This window comes from Nansenia antarctica (assembly GCF_963989245.1).
Source record: "Nansenia antarctica genome assembly, chromosome: 2".
In the NCBI taxonomy this organism is placed as follows: domain Eukaryota; kingdom Metazoa; phylum Chordata; class Actinopteri; order Argentiniformes; family Microstomatidae; genus Nansenia; species Nansenia antarctica.
The window spans coordinates 21,113,175-21,135,962 of record NC_137675.1 but is presented as its reverse complement, the minus strand read 5'-3'; the positions used below and the strand labels follow the sequence as shown (position 1 = coordinate 21,135,962).

Here is a 22,788-nt window from a genome sequence, read left to right as displayed (position 1 = left end):
TGAGCGCAGGAGACAACGGTCTAGGAGGCTGACTTCAGCCTGCCCCGATCAGTGTAGCAACTAGGGCTGGGTATCGCCACTGATTTCCCAAAACGATTCGATTCCGATTCACAGCTCGATTCACAGCCCGATTCGATTCGATTCACGATTCGATTCGATTCGATTCGATTCCGATTCGATCTAGTTACAATATACATTTTTTGCTTGAATATGAAAGAGATTCTCTGAACTAATGCTATAAATGGTTCAAGGAACCCTATAACATGTAGCATTGTTAAACATATCAATGAATTGACTCCAAAGCAGTTACATGAATGTACTTTTTATTTACATATGACTTTGCTTTTGTCCAGCTCATCTCTATCGTCACATTTTTAAAATCCAAAATGCACCCAGACATCTGACTTTAAGCCTGGTGGTGACTTGAGTGTCCCTGCCATCGCCATGTTTTTAGATTTTAGTGTTGAGACCTCACGTTGCGTGAGATATGATAAATTATTGTAGCGCGAGATCTGGCCACGAGATCTCGTTGCGGGTTGAAGCTGCAAGCAAAAAAAAAAAAAAAATCGATCTCGGGATTTATGAATCGATAATCGCTCATTTTAATGAAGATCGATTCAGAATCGGGAAATCGATTTTTTGAACCCAGCCCTAGTAGCAACAGTGTAAAAAACAGTATGGCAAAACCGCCCCCTCACCCACTTGAACGACACATTGCGCAAAAAGCTTGTTCCTCCTCGTGACCATAATAGTGACCTTTCAATGGGATGGTTCGTTATTTCGTTTTTAGATATCTGTGCTTGTTGTTGTCGAGCAATCCAGATGGTACAGTTAAGTACATTTTTTAAGGTTATCTAATTATTCCCAACCATGACCTTTTATTTGGTATGTCTGGTTGAAATTACAGTTTCGCCCGCTGGTCATTTTTGATAAGCATCCCTTTGTTGTTCTATTAGCCGCCACACTCCCCAGAAGGAAGGGCTCGTGTGATAGGTTGGTTATGCCAGATTCCTTGGCTTCCCTGCTCTGGAGCTTGAGGGAAAGATCCATTCCTTTCCATTCCTCGGCTGAAACCAAATCTCCACTTCCTAGGAGCCCAGCATGTCTAAACCTGCATAGCAGGAAGCTTACCACAAATACCACAGCTCCGGCACCCTGAGACCCCACCCTGAGACCCCTGAGACAACCATCAGTGTTTGGAGTACAGACATACACACACATATATATATATATGTATATATATATACACACTGTACACTGTACACACACACACACACACACACACACAAACACACACACACATACATATGCAGTACAGACTCTGTAGAGGCCTCCTTAGGGGAAGGCTCGTCAAACTGGATCCAACATGGGAGATCACATTTCCCAGATACGAGGCATGTCCTGGTTTTTCTGCTTGATGCGGGAGAAACTACAGTACAGCACAAGGCAAAGAGCCAGACAGCCAACCAGCCAATCAGCCAGTCAGCCAGCCTCTCAGCACTAAGCGATGCCAATGGCTCACTCTCGTTGATGAAAATGATCTTAAGTACTGGCACAGCGGGATACTCTCTCTCTCTCTCTCTCTCTCTCTCTCTCTCTCTGACACACACATAACTAAACGCCAAGACCGCAGAATCTTCACTGACATTTCAGCCACACAGCAGCCCCTCCTCCAACAGCCCTCTTGAATTATAGAAAGGATTACGCAGAATCACTCAGTACGCTACCACCAAGTGCCACAACAACATAGGTTTTTTTGAGGTTTCAGCCTTTATTTGTGTGAGTGAGTGAGCGTGTCATGCCCGAGCCGACCGGTCGTCGGTGTGTGTGTGACGGCGCGGAACGAGAGCTGGCATGACGATGCAGGAAGGAATCTCAATATTCCCCACAGATACTTCTGGGATGGGGAGCGTTGCTATGGCGAGTCACTAGGGCTCGGCCAGGCCTTGCTTTCTGGCAGGCATGTCGTAGCTAGCTAACGCAACAGCTGAAACCAGTGGTGTGTGTGTGGAGGGGGGGGGGGGGGGTATATTGTATACTCCCTAGACACTTGTTTGACTCCCTAGACACTTGTTTGACTCCCTAGAAACTTGAACGGGTCTGAGAAGATTAGGTTGACATAGACAAGATGGTGGGTAGTGTCTCCTCCACCACCTCCAGAAATGTGCTTATGTAGTAGGTGATAGGGGTTCCTTCTAGACAGGGCCATAGCATTACTCCATGGAGGGTCCAGGAAATTGGACATAATGTAAATAATCATCGAGTCACTGATCTCCTCCAGCTCCTAGGCCCTATGCAGGATCATGAGTCATGACCATGTATGGTGCTACTGGTTTTCCAGGTGGAGGTCTATGTAAATCTACACATCTGCATAATGCACATCGGTTTGCATCTCTTTATCTTTCACTATCTCTCTCTCTCTCTCTCACACACACACACACACACACACACACACACACACACACACAGACACACAGACACACTCACAGCAGGTGCAGTTGTGGTACAGTATAACAGTATTCCCAGCTAACTGCCACACAGATGGTGTTGTGTTGTTTGCGTTGGGTTTAGGGCGAGTCTGCTTGTATAATGCATTGTGAAATTCACTTCTGCAAAGGTTCTGCGAAATGGATGTGTACTTCTAGACTCAGGGGGGGGAAAAAGGAAGAGAACTTCTCACTGTATCAGAAGTTCATGCCATTGAACAGAGGAGAACTATAGAGTGATAAAAACTGAAAATAATATATTTTAGCATTATAATTGCAATTATATATTCAGTCAGTGCTCAAGAATGCCTCACGTCACGTTGTCATTATTCACCTTGTCTGGAACTGTACAATATTTTCCTACTTACGAAATTGAGTTGCACACATCTAGAACGATGTATAGGTCTGTCTGCATGTGGTAACTGTTGCACGTTCTTACAGCATGAGAACCATGAAATATGTTGCAACTATGTAACGGCTGCATTATGTACATAATTGTAAACCATTTACAGACCTTTTCGTGGATTCACTGTTCCTGTACAACAGTTCGTTGAATGACTTTCTCTGTAGGCCAACTCCCTAATAATAATAATAATCAATACTTAATTGCTCAACTGAACTACACTAAAGATGACAATTTCATCTCTGAATTCCATGTCCAAGTCGCTTTGGATAAAGGCGTCTCCTGCTAAATGGTGAGCTTAGAATGATAAGGCTCCATCTCCGTTTAGGGTAGTTCAGAGATATTGAGCGTCAAAGTTTTTACATTCCATTATGTTTTGTGAGATGGAACCTTTGTATTTTATGAATTACTAACTCAGAAATGTCAACATTTAAAAAATAACACCACACAGGCATTAATAAACACCTAATGGATCAGATTATGTTAAAAAAAAAAAAAAAAACTAAATTTTGACAAAAATGGAGATAGAACCTTATAATTCTAACGTCACGAAATGTAATTAAACCAAGATGAACCGCAGATAGAGACCACCGTCCCGTGTGAGGAAAGGACGGGACCCTCCCACATTCTTTCGAAACACACAGGGAGGCGATCAGGGAACAGCGCAAGGGGAGTTGTTCAGTATTGGGAAGTTCAATAAAAAGGAAAGATGGAACAAGCACATTCAAATGTTATGAATTATACCTCACGGGCAGAATAAACTATAGTATATTTTCCAAGAATGCTTAATTGTTGTTTTCCATGTAAACTATAGGCTACGTGCCTAGTCCCCATACATAGCTTGATTTCTATTTTTTGTTCATGTTTTAACAAGTTACTCATTTTTAATATTGACTCTCCATGCCTTTTCCCACTTCCACAACTACCATTGTTTCGTTTTGTGAAACCCATAAAGGGACGCTCATGACTGGCGAAACCACACGTTGTGGTCACTCTCCAGCTCCTAAACACATTCCGAAAAACGATCGAATGTTTGAAAAGAGACAGAACACACTCACCGTCGAGGGAAACGTCGGCCGCTTTTTTTTGGATCAATAATTCCCCCCAAAACGATACAATTACTGTTCACGAAATTAAAATGTACCACCGACGTGTGCCATTCACTTTTCTCCTCTCCAGATATCCTGGATCGCGCAGTTTCTAGGCGAAAGTGGGCGGAGTTACTAAGCAGACACAACCTTTCAGATATGACTTGGATGACAGATATAAAACATAAATCGTGTGTGTGTGTGTGTGTGTGTGTGTGTGCAAGACCATATCATTCATTGTTACGAGTTATGATAGCGTCGGCGCTTTGATCTGTTCTTCGAATGAGTCTCCCATAGGCTACAGTAGGAATAAGAGTCCCAAGTTTGGTGCAGCTGAGAAATGGACAGACTACTAACTAGATGAAAGCCGATGAGAAATTTAAGGAAAAGGAAAAAGTGTAACTGCACTTCATTTACACCCACGCACACAACTGTCACACCAGTGACACACATTAACACACTGGGGACAAACCACACACCCGCTTGGTTGTTTGTATAGGTCGGTGAGTAAGCAAAGCACTTGAAAATGACCTTGTGACTTCGGAAGCCAGTTTCTTTTTGTTTCATGAGGCCATCTAGTGGTTTCCCTACGCACGCTAGTCTAGGCTAGACGCACACGCACGCGCGCGCGCACACACACACACACACACACACACACACACACACACACACACACAAAGAATATTTAACTTTTTTTAATTAATTATTCACCAGACAGAAAATTACTTACTGGCAATGGACAATACCATGTTTATTTTTAAAACAAAAACAAAAATAATTTCATCTGTCCTATTGGATTTTTGTACAATGAACAGAAGATGAGTTAAAAAGAAGCAAGACACAGTTCAGTCGATACCATCAGAACAATCATTCATGCTACATCTACAAAAACAGTATTGAAATGATCATCAACTTTCATAATTTCTCTGAAAATGCATTAACCATGACAAGTAAGAACAACATTCCATGTTCTACATGAGGGAAAAGCAACTTCCTCAGGCACATATGATTCTATAGTACTATATAAAATCAAATCTTTCAGACAAGTTAAATAAGATTACATTTATTTGCGCTGAATCCCAAATGTGTTTAATTTGTGTGAACTGTCTTGATAATTGAGCCACACAGCAGGAGACTTCCTCATAAAATACATAAGTGGTTGTAGATACGATAAATACACATTTGGAAAGGCCTCTTCTTCTCAAATCACGTATCAGAATTACACGTGGGTGTAGTATAGTAATCACCAACAGTACTACTTTATCACTTATCATGTGTAACACGCACACACACACACAGGCACGCACACAGGCGCGCACACAGGCGCGCACGCACACACACACACACACACAGGCACACACACAGGCACACAGGCACACAGGCGCACACAGGCGCACACACACACACACACACACACACAGGCACACACTCCTTCAGTATCAGCCAACCCAGACAGAGACTGCTACAAGCATTGATTCAAGGCAGCACACCACAGTGCGTCAGCAACATCATCATGCACAATCAGCTATCATACAGATTAATATGATGAGCACTTCTGGGATCATGTACAATGTGCTTGATTCGATACAGAATCAGTCTTTTTCTATTCTTATTATTATTCTTTTCTTTCTTTTCCTATGATTCTCATTATTGCTTTCTCTTTCTACTTTATCCTTCAATCGGTCCAGTCACTCAGCATGGAACAGACAGTGTGAAACTCATTAAAACCAAGGACAAAAACCGAAATCTGTCGAGCTTATTTAGCTGAATTAGTCCAGTAGAATGATTGATAGAGTACAGCATGACAACACAAGGGCAAGCGCCCTTTCCGATTGGTGGACGGTGAGCAGTGGGCGGTGGCCTTCTCGAGGTCAAACGCCTGGGTTAATGTTAATGTTGTTAGTACGCTGCCTGTCCTCCGGGTGGAGGGGTCGTTTGATAGTCATAGGTCAGGGGTCAAAGGTCGAGGGGGGGGGGGGGTCTCACAGCTTGGCCTGAAGGGGTTTCAGATACTTGTAGTAGGACTCATGGACCTGGAGGAGAGAGGAGAGGGAAGGTCAGAATAAATCAACCCCAGAGGCCGTATTAGGCATGGATTATACAATGAATAAATCCATAATAAAGTCAACAACGGCAAATAAAATCAGCTAAATTAAAAACGGCCTGTCCACTCTGTAAATGCCTTTACAGTTCCCTCCTTGAGATTGAAACAGAAGTCTCTTCTCCTCTTTTTTTTCTTCCCCCCCCACCCCACCCCTTCGCATCACGACCACGACCGGAGAGAAAGAGAGAGAGAGAGAGAGAGAGAAGCCCTGAACTCTGACCTCTGTGCGGTTGAGCGGCGACTTCTTGGCCCACTCGAACATGTTCTCGTAGACGTTCCCGTCGTAGCGGCCCAGGACGGAGTTGAGCATCTCGTCGCAATAGTCGAAGGCGTCCACCAGCGCCACGGCGTCGGGCCGCAGCTGAGCCAGCAGGTCCTTCAGACGCTGGGACACCTGGGAGAGCTGGGCCACGCTCAGGAGACCCGCCTGGGAAGAATAACAAACATATAATAACAAATTAAAATATTAAAATGAAAAACAAGACCGACAAACACACAATCTGTGAGGGCGTACGGTATAATGTAATACACGCCATTTAGCTGACACTTTTATCCAAAGCGACTTAGGTGAGTGTGTACATTTCTCTGTATATATGGTCCCAGTGGGAAACGAACCCACAACTTGAGCGTTGTTAGCGTCACGCTAGCGAGTCCTTATCGTTCTTTTTCAACAACACTCCAGTCACATACATACATATATACGTACATACATACATACATGCATACATACATACATACATACATACATACATACATACATACATACATACATACAAGAGACGAGTGAGTGACAGTTGTGGTGGAGACAGTTGTCGTGGAGACAGTTGTCGTGGAGACAATTGTCGTGCTGGGGGTTACCTGCAGGAAGTCCCCAGAGTTCTGTGCGATGCCCTGGAGGGCGTAGAGCAAGGCCAGGGTGCTGAGGACAGAGTGGACCCCCGTGTCCCCCACCTCCTCCAGCTTGGACGTAAACAGCTTCACCACCATGTAGTGGCAGTGAGCCTGGAGAGGAGAGAGGAGGGGGGGAGGGACGAAAGTTAGGAGAGGGGGAGTGTGTGTGTGTGTGTGTGGGGGGGGGGGGGGGTTGTAAGGTCAGGAGAGAGAGGAGAGAGAGATGGGAAGGATGAGAGAAATAGGAGGAGAGGAGGATAAGAAAGCAGGAAGAAGGAGAGCGGACGGAGCAGCGTTGGAAGTGTAAGAAGACAGAGAATAAGTGAGAGAGAGAGAGAGAGAGAGAGAGAGAGAGAGAGAGAGAGAGAGAGAGAGAGAGAGAGAGGGGGGGGGGGGGGAGAGGGGGGGGGGGGGGGGGGGGAGAGGAGAGAGGAGAGAGGAGAGAAGAGAGGGGAGAGGAGAGGGGGGGGGGGAGAGAGAGAGAGAGAGAGAGAGAGAGAAAGAGAAGAGAGAGAAGACGCGAGAGAGGGATGACTCAGGGGGTTGGGAGAGCGTCGAGCATCGAGCATGCCCCTGTCTGGCACCAGTCTGGGGTTCGTAATTCAGTTTGTCAAATTAAGGATTTCAAATGAATACAACGTTTTTTGATTTGATTGAATAACTGAACAACCACGGCGGCGGCGGTTGGTCCACCTACATCCGAGGCTCTGACCAGGTCTATGGAGCTGCAGTTCCAGGCGTCCTCCGGGCACTTCCCCTGCCGCAGCGCCTGTTGGACACTCTTGGCTGCCAGCTCCACCAGCCTGGAGGAGGAGGGAGGAGGGGGGAGGGGGGTGGGGGGAGGAGGAGGAGGGGGGGAGAGAATGAAACAGAGAACTTCATTGTCTGGGTGTCATATGTCAGACGGTGTCTGTCTGTTCCTCTTCCTCATGTACCCTCATGCAGCCTTGGTAGAGAAGCTTCTGTTCCTCTTTCTCGCTATTTTCTCTTCTCTCTCTCTCTCTCCCTCTCTTCTCACACCACCACCCCCCCCCCTCTCTCTCTCTCTCTCTCTCTCTCTCTTCTCACACCCCCCCCCCCCCCCCCCTCTCTCTCTCTCTCTTCTCCCACCCCCCCCTCTCCCCTCTCTCTCCCTCCCACCCACCCACCCTCCCTCCCTCCCTCCCTCTCCCTTCCTCACCCCCCGCCCATCCCTCCCTCCCCTCTCTTACATGGCAGCTCGTAGTTTGTAGGCCTCCACCAGACTCTCCAGGTGGTTGATGTCGACCCCCGCGGGCCGGGAGGAGGAGAGCGGCTGGGGCTGCGGCCTGCGCTCTGATTGGTTGAGGTAGGACACGATGCCGCTCAGCTGGCGGCCCTCGCTCGCCTGCCGGTAGCTCTTTAACAGGTATCTGTGTGGGGACGGACACACACACACACACACACACATACATACACACACACACACACGCACACACACACACATACACACAGACAAACGCAAACACAGACACATGCACAGACACGGACACACATAGACACACAGACACAGACACATACACCCACACTTAGTCATTCTTCCCAACCTTTCCATTGCCTGCCTCACACTCCTTCATTCACGCAGGAGTGGTAACACTTCCAAAACACAATTAAGTTAGACCTTTTGAACACTAGACGTTTCATAATTGCTAGCTGCATAATGTGACTAATGTTTGTTTTTCCGATTCGTAGAGTGGGGACTGTGTTATTATAGGGTGTGTCCCCTTCTGTGTGTGTGTGTGTGTGTGTGTGTGTGTGTGTCTCTGTCTGTCTGTGTGTGTGTGTGTGTCTCTGTGTGTGTGTGTGTGTGTGTGTGTGTGTCTCTGTCTGTCTGTGTTGTGTCTCTGTCTGTCTGTGTGTCTCTGTCTGTCTGTCTGTGTGTGTCTGTCTCTGTCTGTCTGTGTGTGTCTGTGTGTGTGTCTCTGTCTGTCTGTGTGTGTATGTATGTCTCTGTCTGTGTGTGTGTGTGTGTGTGTGTGTGTGTCTCTGTCTGTCTGTGTGTGTCTGTGTGTGTGTCTCTGTCTGTCTGTGTGTGTATGTCTCTGTCTGTGTGTGTGTGTGTGTGTCTCTGTCTCTGTGTGTGTGTGTGTGTGTGTGTGTGTGTGTCTCTGTCTGTCTGTGTGTGTCTGTGTGTGTGTCTCTGTCTGTCTGTGTGTGTGTGTCTCTGTCTGTCTGTGTGTGTATGTCTCTGTCTGTGTGTGTGTGTGTGTCTCTGTCTCTGTGTGTGTGTGTGTGTGTGTGTGTGTGTGTACCTGGCGGTCTGCAGCATCATGACAGTGTTCTCTCCCTCGTAGGTGCAGGTGGGTGTGAAGGTGACGTAGATGTCGGGCAGGGCGCTGCAGCGTGAGTACCCGTGGCCGCCGCACGACATGCGGCACACCTCGATGCCCGCGTTGGCCGTCCACGTGGTGAAGGCCTTCAGCCCTGCTGACAGGACGTGGAGCTGGGCAGAGGAGACGGAGGAACACATTAGGTTCACACTTACCTCACTGACGAGACTCAACTGAAGGTTACATTTGATTCCTGTATAGGCATCATTTATAGGGCATGTGAGAGAGGGATGGGAGGGGGGATGGGAGGGAGGGAGAGTTTTTTTGTTTTTTTAACCATATTTTTATATTATGACTGTGATTCACTTGGAAATATTCTTTTGGTGGGGGGGAATGGACACACAAAGTGTTTAAAAAAATACAATAAAAAATAAAATATAGTGGTAGTGGGGTAAATAAGTATTCAACACACCAACAAATCTGTTTAATTCAACTTATTTCCATTGCAGCTATTCCCATAAAATGTAGACCAGACCAGGTTTAACTCAATACAACTACCCAGTATGACTGAATACTCATTCCCTCCCACTGTAAACACGGTACATTAAATACGACACAATGCATCTTCCTCTTTTCCTTGATCCTACACAGTAGGCAGGGAGGAGGAGGAGGAGGAGGAGGAGAGGGGGGGGGGGTCCCCGTACCTCAGGCAGCTCAGAGAAGTCCCCCTGGCTGATGTCCCCGGTGATGCGGTGGTAGGTCTGGTTCATGTACTGGCCTACGAACTGGAAGGCGTAGGCCGTGGCCAGCAGAGGGAACAGCTTGTACTGCTGGGTCTGGTAGTCCAGGATCTGGGGCTCTGGCTGCCTGGGGTGGGGACGGACGGACGGACGGACGGACATGAACACCAATACACAGTGTGTTTATATACAAGTCAGATAAACATGATTTCAGAAATAGCTCTGTGTTCCCCGGACTGAGATTCCTGCAATGCCGCGGCCGCCCCTCGCGTCTGGAGCTACTGGCTACTGGTAAGTGATTTCCTTTCTGGGTGTGTGTGTGTGTGTGTGTGTGATTAATCATTCCCCGGGCAGCAACATCGATACTAACACTCAGTGTGTTTATACACATCGTCTAAACATAAGTAAGTATATAGTCATTCCGCCCCCTGCCACTGGAATGAGCATGTGCTTCTCCTTTGTAAAATAAACTTGGCTTGCCTTTGTGTTCTATAGGGAAAGCCTTTGAGAGAGTGTGTGTGTGTGTGTGTGCGCACGTGTGTGTGTGGGCATGGACACTTCATGGACACTTTAGTTTGCTTGAGTAGGAGTATGTTATGCATGTGTTCAGAGTCACTGACAACCAGGCCAGTGTCAGTGTGTGCGTGTGTGTGTGTGTGTGTGTGTGTGTGTGTGTGTGTGTGTGTGTGTGTCTGTGTGTGTCTGTGTGTGTCTGTGTGTGTGTGCGCGCCCAGCCACTGACCCTGCGCGTATCTCTGACTGGTGTCGTACGGAGCTGTAGCGGATGGCGATGGTGCAGGCCTTGGCCAGGGCCCGGCCCGACTCGCCCACGATCATGGAGCGGATGAACACCATGGTGCCGTAGGTCAGCTTGGCGCTGGGGGGCTTCACGTACGTACCGTCTGGCTCCACCTGGTGGTGGGAGGGCAGAATACACACAGAGGGTTGAAGACAATGACAATCTGTGTATGTGTGTGTGTGTGTCACGTCCGTGCGTGCGTGCGTGCATGCGTACGTGTGTGTGTGTTGTTCCGTGTGTATTGGTGTACAGGTGGTACATTCTCCAGTTTCAGGTAACCGTTGTCCACCTCATCAAAGCCAAACTTGGGTCCTATGTCTCCAATCACAATACCTGAGAGAAAAGGGAGACAAAAGGATAGTGAAAGGAGAGAAACAGCCACCACAATAGCAAACCAGGTATCTCCTCCAGAGAGACACAGACACAGACAGGTAACATAAACACAGACAGGTAACACAGACACAGACAGGTAACACAGACACAGACAGGTGACACAGACAGGTGACACAGACAGGTGACACAGACAGGTGACACAGACAGTTGACACAGACAGGTGACACAGACAGACAGGTAACACAGACATACAGGTAAGACAGACAGACAGGTGGTGGTGGTTGCCAGGGGTTACCTGGTAGGGGCTGGTGGGTGTTCATGCTGCGGAGGGGGGTGATGAAGGCGTGCAGGCCGCGACTCTTCCCCTGCGTGTGGAGCTGGGCCAGGACTATGGCATGGTTAGATGTCTTACCCACTGGAGAGAGAGAGGGGGGGGGGAGGGGGGGAGGGAGGGAGGGAGAGGTCGGTTGGGAGGGAGAGGTTGGGTGGGAGTTAGGGAGAGAGAATATAGTAAAAAGAATTGTGAGGTGAATAACATTTTTAAGCACTTTACGGTTTGAGTGCTCAGTTATGTGTAGTCATATCCTTGAAGGCAGCGTGTGTGTGTGTGTGTGTGTGTGTGTGTGTACGTACGTCCTCCCGGCCACCACTTGATGGAGGTGACCGTGGGGCTGTTCAAGACAAACTCCTGAGTGGCTGGATCGTAGGTCGCCGTGGTTTCCAACCCTCTGAGATGGGTGCCTAGGCAACCAGAAATACACATACAAGGCCCCAAGCACACGCAGCAAAACAATAGAGAAAATAATACATTAGTTATGACAATGTAATAAATGTGCTTTTTTTTTTTAAAGCATTACACATTAACCACTGATAGCAGAGCCAATCACTGATCTCAAATTCATATGGATGGGTTGCAATTAAGCCTTCAGATTGTACTATAAATAGGTCAGTGGATTTGGAGATCAGTGGTGAATGCACAGCAAGGTGCATCTGAGCACTACATCAAAGTGCTTCAATCAAATAGCAAAGTTCAATCAATAGTGACACATTAAAAAGAGCTTCATCTCACTGCAGTAAACAGCAGAGGTGGAGACTTGTTCAGAGGAAACCCTTGTAGATGTTTGACAGATCACAGAACCAAAAGACTCGCTTTCTCACAGTTGCTATCTACTAACTACAGCCTGTTACACAATCTTCTAATCTGTTCCATCTACGTATTTAAACAGAGATGTTAACGCAGGACACAGCAGTCTCAAGGTTCAGTTTTCCTCCCAAATATGGTAAAAGGGACAAACCACAGAGCTACAGTTAGAGGTCCTGGGAGGAGGAGGAGGAGGAGGAGGAGGAGGAGGAGGAGAAGGGGAGAGGGGGAGGGAGGGGAGAGGGGTTTCAGTTTTGGAGAGGGGGGCTCTGAGTGCTTTCGAGCGGGCATGCACGTTCACCAGTGGCGGGCATGCACGTTCACCAGTGGCGGGCAGCCAGATGGCGTGGGAACCGGGGGGGGCAGAGCGCATTCCACAGGCAGGAGGGTGAGGGGCATGCAGCGCTCTACTCCACCGCCCACAGAGCTGCATGGCACTCACAGAGCTGCATGACACTCACAGAGCTGCATGACACTCACAGAGCTGCATGACACTCACAGACAGTCAGCAATATGAGATTAGTCAGCTAAAAAGATTCCACAACGGTATCCCTTTTTGATAAGGGAGGTGAGGAGGGCATTTACTGCGGGTTCCCTATTAACGAGTTTAGAAGATTGTTGATCCCTGGTGCTTTGTACTTTGTAAAACTTCCACCGGGTCAGTTACAGATCGAGTGCCGATTAGGGGTGCAACGGTTCAGTTGGCCCACGGTTCGGTACGGTTCGGTATTTTGGGTCACGGTTTTCGGTACGGTTCGGTTCAGAAACAAATGCTACTATTTATTTACAAACTGTTACTTTACTTTATTTTGCTTATACATAATATGGAACTTTAACATACACATGTATATGTTATGTATATAATGTATATATAATTGTATATAAACAAAAAACACTTTCAAATGTCCCAAAATAAATAAACACTTTCGAAAGTAAAAGTGCACTTTAGCCTTGACAGCTGGTAGCCCGTTTACAAACAGGAGGAAAACAAATTCACACTACAAAAGTAACACTTTCCACATAGCGTTCCAACATGTCATGTGTTGTATTCCAACGAGTTGCGACATCCTGGATTAATTTGTGTTTTGGTAAATCTAACATATCTTGTTTAATTGTCAGAATATGGTGGGCTGTGGTGCTTTTGTGGAAGAAAGTGACTGCATGTCTGATCTTACCCAGGAGGCGGGACACCAGGGTTATTGCCACTGCCTTCTTGGCGGCGAGATTTACGACGTGCGCAAAGCAGCCGATCTGTGGCCCCAGTCCACCAGCTTCATGGATCGCATTTACGATATTTGCTGCGTTGTCTGTTGTTACGGGAATTGTTATGTTTGGCCTCTCCAACTTCCACTCAGTCACTGCATTTGTTAGTTCCTCTGCCAGGTGCGCGCTGGTATGGCTTTCGTATAGTGGACGAGTTTGCAGTACTGCGCTCTTCATCTCCCAATCCGGTGACATGTAGTGGACCGTGACAGTGAGGTAACTCTCCGTTGCCCGGGAGGTCCAACCCTCCGTAGTCAGTGCAAAGCTCTGTGTTTTTGCCAAATCGTCTTCAATGCCTCTGCGCGTTGTTTGGTAAATACCGGGGATTATTTTGGTGCTGAATGATGTACAGGAGGGGACACTGTAACGGGGCTCGAGAGTTTTTATCAGATTTCGAAAACCCAAATCTCCAACCACCGAAAAGGGCTGCAAATCCTTTGCAATGAACATCCCCACTGCATTGGTTATTTTTTTGTGTTTCTCTGAAGTGGTAGTGTACGTCTGTCCGAACGCATCAGAGAGAGACTGCTGTCTGCTCACTGACGCTACCTGACTGGCTTTCCTGCTCCCAGTCAGTGTTATCGTTGAGTGGTAGCGGCGAATATGCTGGTTCATGTTAGAGGTGCAACCATTTGCATATGGCACACGCTTTAAGCAGAGCTTGCAGACAGTAATATTTCTGTCCACTGTTTCCCCCCCCTTATTGTCGTATTCAACGGGAAAAGCGAAATTACCCCACACCGCAGACTTGTAGGAATCCGGGGCTTCCTCAAACTGTTGCGGCGCTCTCAGAGCTAATTTACGAACGCAGCCAAATCGCAGCATAAACCGAAAACCGTCACGGTTCACTAGTGAATTGAGCCGTGGAACGCAAACCGTACCGTCCGTAAAAAAACCGAGAACCGTTGCACCCCTAGTGCCGATCTCCTACAATCGCAACAAAGATTGTGGAGTAGTGGACTCAAAGGATGGAGAGAGGAGGGGGGGGGCATGCCACTTCATACAGCACACAGAGGGTTTTGATGGTGTTCTCTCGGCGCGGTTCGGTTCGGTCGGGACGGGCGTTTGTTGTTGTTTTTACCGTGGCCCATCTCAGTCTGGGCGTAGGTGCCTATGATCTCCAGGTTCCAGGCGGGCATGAAGAAGGTGTCTGTCTGCTCGGGCGTGGCCTGGTTCAGCAGCGTGGGCAGGAACATCCCCAGGTGGAGGTCCAGGGGCTCTGGCCTCCCACGGTGCACACAGCTGGGCCAGGGGGAGAGGGGAGGGGGGGCAGGGGGGAGGAGGGGAGTGGCGTTGGAGGGTTAGGCGGGCAGGGAGGCAGGGAGCGTAGGAGGCACGGGGAGATGGGTGGGAGGGCAGGGGGAGGAAGGGAGTGGGGACGGAGGGTTAGGCGAGCAGGGAAGGAGGGTAGGAGGCACGGGGAGAGGGTAGGAGGGCAGGGGGAGGAAGGGAGTGGGGATGGAGGGTTAGGCGGGCAGGGAGAGAGGGTAGGAGGCACGGGGAGAGGTTAGAGGGGCAGGGTGGAGGAGGGGAGTGGGGACGGAGGGTTAGGCGGGCAGGGAGGGAGGGTAGGAGGCACGGGGAGAGGGTAGAGGGGCAGGGTGAAGGAGGGGAGTGGGGACGGAGGGTTAGGCAGGAAGGGAGGGAAGGTAGGAGGAACAAGGAAAGGGTAAGAGGGTAGGGAGCAGGAGGAGATAGTAGGGGGAGAGGGTAGGGGGCAGGAGGAGAGGGTAGGGGGAGAGGGTAGGGGGCAGGAGGAGAGGGTAGGGGGCAGGAGGAGAGGGTAGGGGGCAGGAGGAGAGAGTAGGGGGAGAGGGTAGGGGGCAGGAGGAGAGGGTAGGGGGCAGGAGGAGAGGGTAGGGGGCAGGAGGAGAGAGTAGGGGGAGAGGGTAGGGGGCAGGAGGAGAGAGTAGGGGGCAGGAGGAGAGAGTAGGGGGCAGGAGGAGAGAGTAGGGGGCAGGAGGAGAGGGTAGGGGGCAGGAGGAGAGAGTAGGGGGAGAGGGTAGGGGGCAGGAGGAGAGGGTAGGGGGCAGGAGGAGAGAGTAGGGGGAGAGGGTAGGGGGCAGGAGGAGAGGGTAGGGGGCAGGAGGAGAGAGTAGGGGGAGAGGGTAGGGGGCAGGAGGAGAGGGTAGGGGGCAGGAGGAGAGGGTAGGGGGCAGGAGGAGAGAGTAGGGGGAGAGGGTAGGGGGCAGGAGGAGAGGGTAGGGGGCAGGAGGAGAGGGTAGGGGGCAGGAGGAGAGGGTAGGGGGCAGGAGGAGAGAGTAGGGGGAGAGGGTAGGGGGCAGGAGGAGAGGGTAGGGGCAGGAGGAGAGAGTAGGGGGAGAGGGTAGGGGGCAGGAGGAGAGGGTAGGGGCAGGAGGAGAGAGTAGGGGGAGAGGGTAGGGGCAGGAGGAGAGGGTAGGGGCAGGAGGAGAGAGTAGGGGGAGAGGGTAGGGGGCAGGAGGAGAGAGTAGGGGGCAGGAGGAGAGAGTAGGGGGAGAGGGTAGGGGGCAGGAGGAGAGAGTAGGGGGCAGGAGGAGAGAGTAGGGGGAGAGGGTAGGGGGCAGGAGGAGAGAGTAGGGGGCAGGAGGAGAGGGTAGGGGCAGGAGGAGAGAGTAGGGGGAGAGGGTAGGGGCAGGAGGAGAGAGTAGGGGGAGAGGGTAGGGGGCAGGAGGAGAGAGTAGGGGGAGAGGGTAGGGGGCAGGAGGAGAGAGTAGGGGGCAGGAGGAGAGAGTAGTGGGAGAGGGTAGGGGGCAGGAGGAGAGAGTAGGGGGAGAGGGTAGGTAGGGAGAGGGGGGGGGCAGGAGGAGAGAGTAGGGGGAGAGGTAGGGGGCAGGAAGGACCGAACCGAGTAGCAGGAGAGAGGAGGAGGGGAGAGGAGCAGGAAGGAAGGAGAGGGTAGGGGGCAGGAGGAGAGAGTAGGGGGCAGTGGGAGAGGGCAGGTGGCAGTTTTGGAGGGAGGTTGAAGGGATCACCCACAGTAAAGTATAGCCAAGGATAGAGGTTGACAAAAAAGAAGCAGATGATGATAAGACGTAGAGATGGTTGGAGAGGGGGAACATGGAGGGGGTTAGTTAGGAATAAAGGAGGCGAGAGAAAATGGTGAATGATGGAGGAGTAAAGGCAAGCGTAAAGAAGAAAGAAAAGGGAGAAAAGACAAGACAGAAAGGTTTGTGAGTCATGCAAGTTGATTGTTAAGTGATTGAAATAAAATGTCAATGAATTCATAATCTCTAAATGTTTCTCAAACTGTATTCCGAACTTGACATGAATCAAGAAAGGTTGGATAAACTTACTTTAGTCACACAAAATAAACCTCATCAAAAGATGATCTTTTGAATTTATGAGGCTGAAATGCAGATTTCCGAATGCAGTAGCAGCACCACCTCATGCTTGATTTCCCTCTGATTTAATTTTCAAATTATGAAAGAACTGGAGTGGTGAGGGGTGAAGGAAATATTCAAAAGCTTCAAAAAAGAAGCCAACATCACAAACCATGTTAATGCCACCAAGCTATTCAACTGCTTATGTTATTATTCATAAAGGATTGGATGCATTATAGAGAAACGCTTCAAGTCATTCATGGCAAAGCTCATAGTGGAACCAATTGCAAATTAGCTCAGTAAGCCCCAGCATTCGTTAAGGATATGAGAAGGAGTCGCTGTGAGGGTATTTCAGTCCGGGCTAATGAGCTGTGTCGGGAAGTGAACACTGAACTCTGGAGAATGTCCTGGAATAAACCAAGGTTGCCCCAACATCACAACGTTGGTCTGAACAACAAAAGCATATCCTTGGCATTCCTAAGTCACCAAGACTGCAACATGTGTAGTGGAGGGGGGGGAGAGGGAGAGAGAGAGAAGAGAAAGAAAGAGAGAGAGAGAGAGAGAGAGAGAGAGAGAGAGAGAGAGAGAGAGAGAGAGAGAGAGAGAGAGAGAGAGAAGAGAGAGAGAGAGAGAGAGAGAGAGAGAGAGAGAGAAGAGAGAGAAAGAAAGAAAGAAAGAAAGAGAAAGAGAGAGAGAAGAGAAAGAAAGAAAGAAAGAAAGAGAGAGAGAGAGAGGGAGAGAGGGAGAGAGAGAGAGGCATGCCGCTACATAGAGCAAGTAGTTCTGAACAGCATATCCTTGACATTTCCAAGTCACCAAGACTGCACCATCTTCATGGAATCATTCCAGATTCTAAAAGAACAATATACCCCCCCTTCACAACATCACAGACAACTGAAACAAAAAGAAGACAAAACCAGCCCGCCTGGCCTACATTATCTCTGACGTCACACATTACTCTGACCCTCCGCTAACAAAAGGATATTCAGGGGAGATGAAACGCAATCTCTTGATTGTCTCCATACAGCTGTGGGCTCTGGCAGAACACACTGTGCCGCGTGTGTTTGATCAACAAGAACAGGAGATATTCATTAATTTGTCCATCCGTTCGTTCATTGGGTAGCTAGCCTCTCTCCTTCAGTCTGCACAAACACCACTAAAAAGCATATATGTAGGGTGTTAGGGGCATAAAATAAGACAGATGCTTCCAGCAGCTTGTGTTTTTCACTTCCCTTGGGAGATCGTGTCCGGTGCAGTCCAGGAAGGAGACTCGGTCAGGACATTTGGCAGGTGAGTGAAGTAGGCTGTGTGTGTATATACTGTATATATATATATATATATATATATGTATATACACACACAGCTCATAGAAGGTGGCGGAAGACACAACATGCCAAATTTCAATAGTTGGCAGTCATTTGGGAAAAGTTATTCATTTTGTGTAGAGAAGCCTTGATTCGGAAAAAAGGGGGAGTGGGGGAAATCAAGACTTTGCAATCAAAACTCACACTAGCTTGTAAACAGCTCATTAATAGGTCACTAACTAGTAGAAAGGGAGGAGAGGAAAGAGGAGAGGTGTGAGGAGAAAGGGAATGAGGGACTGAGGAAGGAAGAAGGGGCTCTTTGGGACAGGTTTTGTGATGATGTCACAATGTTAGTTTTGTTTTGCTCCATTTTCCTTTTCGAGATGAGGGTAGGGAATATGAGGAGAGAAAATCCGGTTGCCATGGCAATCAATCCCCTCTTGTTGAACCCTTCATGTTATTCCGTTATAATCACTAACTACTCAGCAACTACCCGTGTTAGTAGTTAGTACACCATTTGCAACACAAATAGAGCCTAAAAGATTGAACCGCTGCTACAGCAGTCTGTGATCCGTCAAACACCTACAAATCATTTGTTACCTCCTGATTTGAACAAAACCGTAAGAAATACTTGTTACTGTGCATCACTACAGCCACTACCAGAATCTACTCTACTAATTAAAACATTTTAATTTAGTTCATTCCACAATGTTTAGCACTTTGGGTTGCTAATATTAGACACTGAAATATGCATGGAATAATGCAGTGGAAATCAAGCTAGGCTAATGCTTCATCATCATCATCATCATCATCATCATCATCATCATCAGAATGGATCAGTTCTCTGGGACTGACCGTGGCCCAACTCAGTCTGTGCGTAGGTGCCCAGGGCCTGGAAGGACTCAGCCAGAGGGACCCACTTCCTGAACTGCTCTGGGTCACACTGGCTGTACAGGGTGGGCAAGAACATGACGAAGTGCAGCCCCAGGGCCTCGTTATGGTGACCCTGCCACACTCTGAGTGGGTGAGAGGGAGGAGAGGGGTGGGAGGGAGGAGAGGGGTGGGAGGGAGGGAGGGAGGGAGGGAGGGAGGGAGGGAGGGGTACAGACACACTGCAGGTTTAAGATTTGCACTGTCAACATGACTGTCGGTGTAAATGATAGGCCCTTCCATTGGCTATAGTGACAATTTAGACTTTCCTTTCACTAGCACTCAAATGATCTTACAACTAAGGCTAAATGCTACATGATTCTGCTGGAATTTGAGAAGTTTCCATCTCCGCCATTTTCCATAAGCCGTAGTAGTCTATTGTCTGTGTCCAACCCTGTTCGGAATCTTCGGCCATGCATTTCACAACGTGTTCCCTCGGCTCTGACCTTACATCAGACAAGGCATATCATATTTCAGCTGCATAACTCTGTGTACAGTAATAGTGACTGTCCACTAGCTAGCTAGGATCATTAGATTCTCTAGCCTACATGAAGTCTGATTCACAGCAGAGGAATTAAGCCTCTAAATACATTTAATCCAAACACATTTGCATAGAAAAATCCCATAGCTGAGAGACCTTTCTTCAGCCAACATTTAGACTAGCCTAACAGTCAAAAGTTGATTTCTCAAACAAACAACTAAGACATTTGATCAATGACTTGGCAGCTTCACTGAGAGGGAGGACCGAGAGTCGCCTTTGTGCAGCATGGCCTGGGTCCTGACTGACACTGTCCTCCTGACATGGCTGCCTTTTGTTTGTTGTGACACTTTTTGTTGTTTGTTGTCCTGCTTCTTCTTCTTTTTTTTCTGTACAGTGTCCTTGAGTTTGAGGAAGGCGCTTTTAAATAAAATTATTTATAATTATTATTTATATTTATAATTATTCGTGTGCCCTCTGACCCAGTTTTCATCTGGATGTGAACTTTGCTCTGAGGTGAGTTAACTCCGTGCTGCGCGGCGCCATGAATCGACAAACCTTTGTAGCGACATGGCAGAGTGCCAGTAATCGAGCAACAGCGTCACTGACTATGCATAACCACACCACCATACACAAGGTATGGTCTCGACATTGGTAGACACAACAATCGGAATGATCTAATACGACTTCAGCAGTCAACGCGAACGAGTTCGCTCAAATGTTGGGTAAGGACAATAAAGAAATGTTAAAAAAGGAAAGGACGACTTCACTAGATGACCTAATAATACGACTTCAGGAGATAATGCGGACGCATGCAGTTCACTCAAATACTGATAAGGACATGTCCCCTACTGTCCATATGCAAACCTACATCCTCGACCTTACAACTGCCATAGATTTCCTCATTTGACACGACTGACCCCAGCAGGTACATCGTAGCATGACGCAGCGTTACTCAGCTGGGGATAACATATCTCAGGGATAACAGCGTGGTGAAACATTAGCATGGGATGTTGTTGGGGAAACTATACAGTATAGCATACCAGGTGAAAGGCATAGACCTAGGAGACAGTGGCTATTTTGCCACAGTGTTGCCAAGGCAACGTCACAGCACCCTACATAAACCTCAAAGCAAGCATGAGGGGAGCTCTTAGTGCATGTACTGTAGAGCAATGGTGGTGGAGGCTGGTGGTGGAGGCTGGTGGTGGAGGCTGGTGGAGGTAGACATCGGAGGCCGGGCTCATTGTCATGCATGGAATGGAATGAGGAATGGTATCAAACACGTTTATTACAATGAGCCCGTCCTCCGATTTCTACCTCCACCAGCGTCTCCTGGCGTAAAGAGACAACATAGTTGACATCAACCAGGTTGTCTAGACGAGAGGCCGTGTCGATAAAACGTTGAAAAACACATTCACAAAAAAACAAATGTTGAGAATGGAACATGGTGAATGGTGAGAGAATGCAGGGAAACATGACATTCGCTACAAGGTAAAGAGAGACAGAAATAGGAGGCATTTGCTGCAAGGTGCCTGGTCTGGCCTGGTCTCTCTCTGCCTCACCTCTTGTAGGCGTAGATCTCGTCAGGGTTGGAGATGCCGTACTCTCGGAGCTTCAGGATCATCTGGGCACTCTTCTTCACCGCCGCCTCGTAGCGCTCGCTCCGGGACAGGAAGTTGAGGTCCTCATGTTGGAAGTCTGGGTCGTTGATCACTAGTTGCTCTATGGGAAGAGGAGGGGGTGGGGGAGGGTTAGGGGAGCGCTTTCCAATGGCCTCTCATTCACCCATTCACACACCAATGGCGGCAAGCTACCATGCAAGGTGCCGGGCCCGCTCATTGGGAGCAATTTGGGGTTCAGTGTCTTGCCCAAGGGCACCTCGACACGTGGACAGGAGGAGCCGGGGATCGAACCACCGACCTTGCGATCGTTAGACGCCGGCTCTACCTCCTGAGCCACAGCCGCCCCAGATGGGCTTCTTCAATAGAGTAAGTAGGCATACACTGTGAAAGAGCAATGTGACAGAACACTCCAAAGTGTGTAGATCTAGGACATCCGTGGCTGAACCTCTGAAGGTCTTGTGTCTGCTCTATTCATAACATTTATATCTTATGAATAGGGACTCTTGGGTCCCTGCATAAACTCCTCTCCAAGACAAAAAAGCTCCCTCTCAAAGAGAGTGGAGCAGTTGGGCAGTCGGCATGTGACCAAGTTGTTTATTATGCCCATCGATACAAATGCCTTGGGCACTCAGCAAGCTACTTTTTTTAATGTCTTTAAATACAATTGTATGGCTGTGGAGTGGACCTTGATCCCTGCCATCATCTCGCACATTCAACAACATCATTTTAGCTAGAGAGAGCACAAGCTGTAGAATTATCCCTGGGTAAACATTCTGAATTGACAGCAACATTCTAACAGCAAGTTAAAAGAAGAAGATATAGCTTACTTATTAGATTGGACAAAGCCAGCAAGACCAATACAACACATGCACAAGCACAGAACAGCACATTCCTAGGGAGAACAGAGCTCTGGGCAGAGGGTCAGTCCCCATCAGGTGCCCCTGGAGCAGTTCGGGGTTGAGTGCCTTGCTCAAGTGCACAACGGCAGTGGTGGTAGGATGCCTTAGATATGGATGCCAGCAACCCTCCAGTCACCAGCTCACATCCGGCTCCCTCCTGGGGGGGGTCGGGATCGAACCAGAGACCATCCGATTGCTGGCCGGCCTCCCTGACTTCTAGGCTACCGAATAATCAAGTGGCTAAACATCTTAGCTAAACCTCGCTGCAGTGTTAGTAACAGTATCACAACATCTGTTTAGCCAGGTGGCCTGCTAATGTGTTTCTACAACGATGCATCGATGTGCGCGAACAGCCTGGAGCTAGTAGAAGACGGTCCGAACTCACGGATTTCTCTCCTCCTATGGGTCTTCTCGGCACCACCGTCCAGAATATGTGTGAGTTTCTCGGCGTCAAAAGAGGCATTTTCCCTCTCTCTGCGTATATCGGGATTCATCGCGAAATCGGTGCAAAGCAATAGCAAAAAAGCGTCGTTGGCAAAAGTTTAGAGTCAGATCTAGTTATTAAATAACGTCTTGTGTGTCGTAACCTCGGGCCTCCTCACACCACCATCAACAACCTGACAACGGAATGAGTTCAACTTCCTCAAAGGGGCGGGGAGAAAAGAGTCACGTGGGATGACGTAGACACAACAACCGCCATTGTTGAAATGACACAAG

General features: G+C 48.6%; 2 protein-coding genes across 2 annotated transcripts in view; both read right to left on the bottom strand.

Moving 5' to 3' along the window:
* Positions 1 to 4,055, bottom strand: part of LOC308149621 (inactive rhomboid protein 2-like) — a 42,215-nt gene extending 38,160 nt beyond the window's left edge. Inside the window, 1 exon segment of the mRNA XM_080522493.1 lies at positions 3,948 to 4,055. The gene's annotated coding sequence lies outside the window, so the exon portion shown is untranslated.
* Positions 4,056 to 5,024: 969 nt separating this feature from the next.
* Positions 5,025 to 22,691, bottom strand: acox1 (acyl-CoA oxidase 1, palmitoyl). Its single transcript, XM_080524288.1, has 14 exons — positions 22,457 to 22,691; positions 21,113 to 21,272; positions 18,998 to 19,158; positions 11,766 to 11,873; positions 11,428 to 11,547; positions 11,050 to 11,132; positions 10,743 to 10,912; positions 9,965 to 10,127; positions 9,243 to 9,433; positions 8,184 to 8,363; positions 7,670 to 7,775; positions 6,940 to 7,083; positions 6,302 to 6,508; positions 5,025 to 6,010 (listed from the first exon to the last, which is right to left on the bottom strand). The coding sequence occupies exons 1-14, from the start codon at positions 22,563 to 22,565 to the stop codon at positions 5,960 to 5,962; spliced, it is 1,953 nt and encodes a 650-aa protein (XP_080380414.1). The 5' UTR covers positions 22,566 to 22,691; the 3' UTR covers positions 5,025 to 5,959.
* Positions 22,692 to 22,788: the final 97 nt, after the last annotated feature.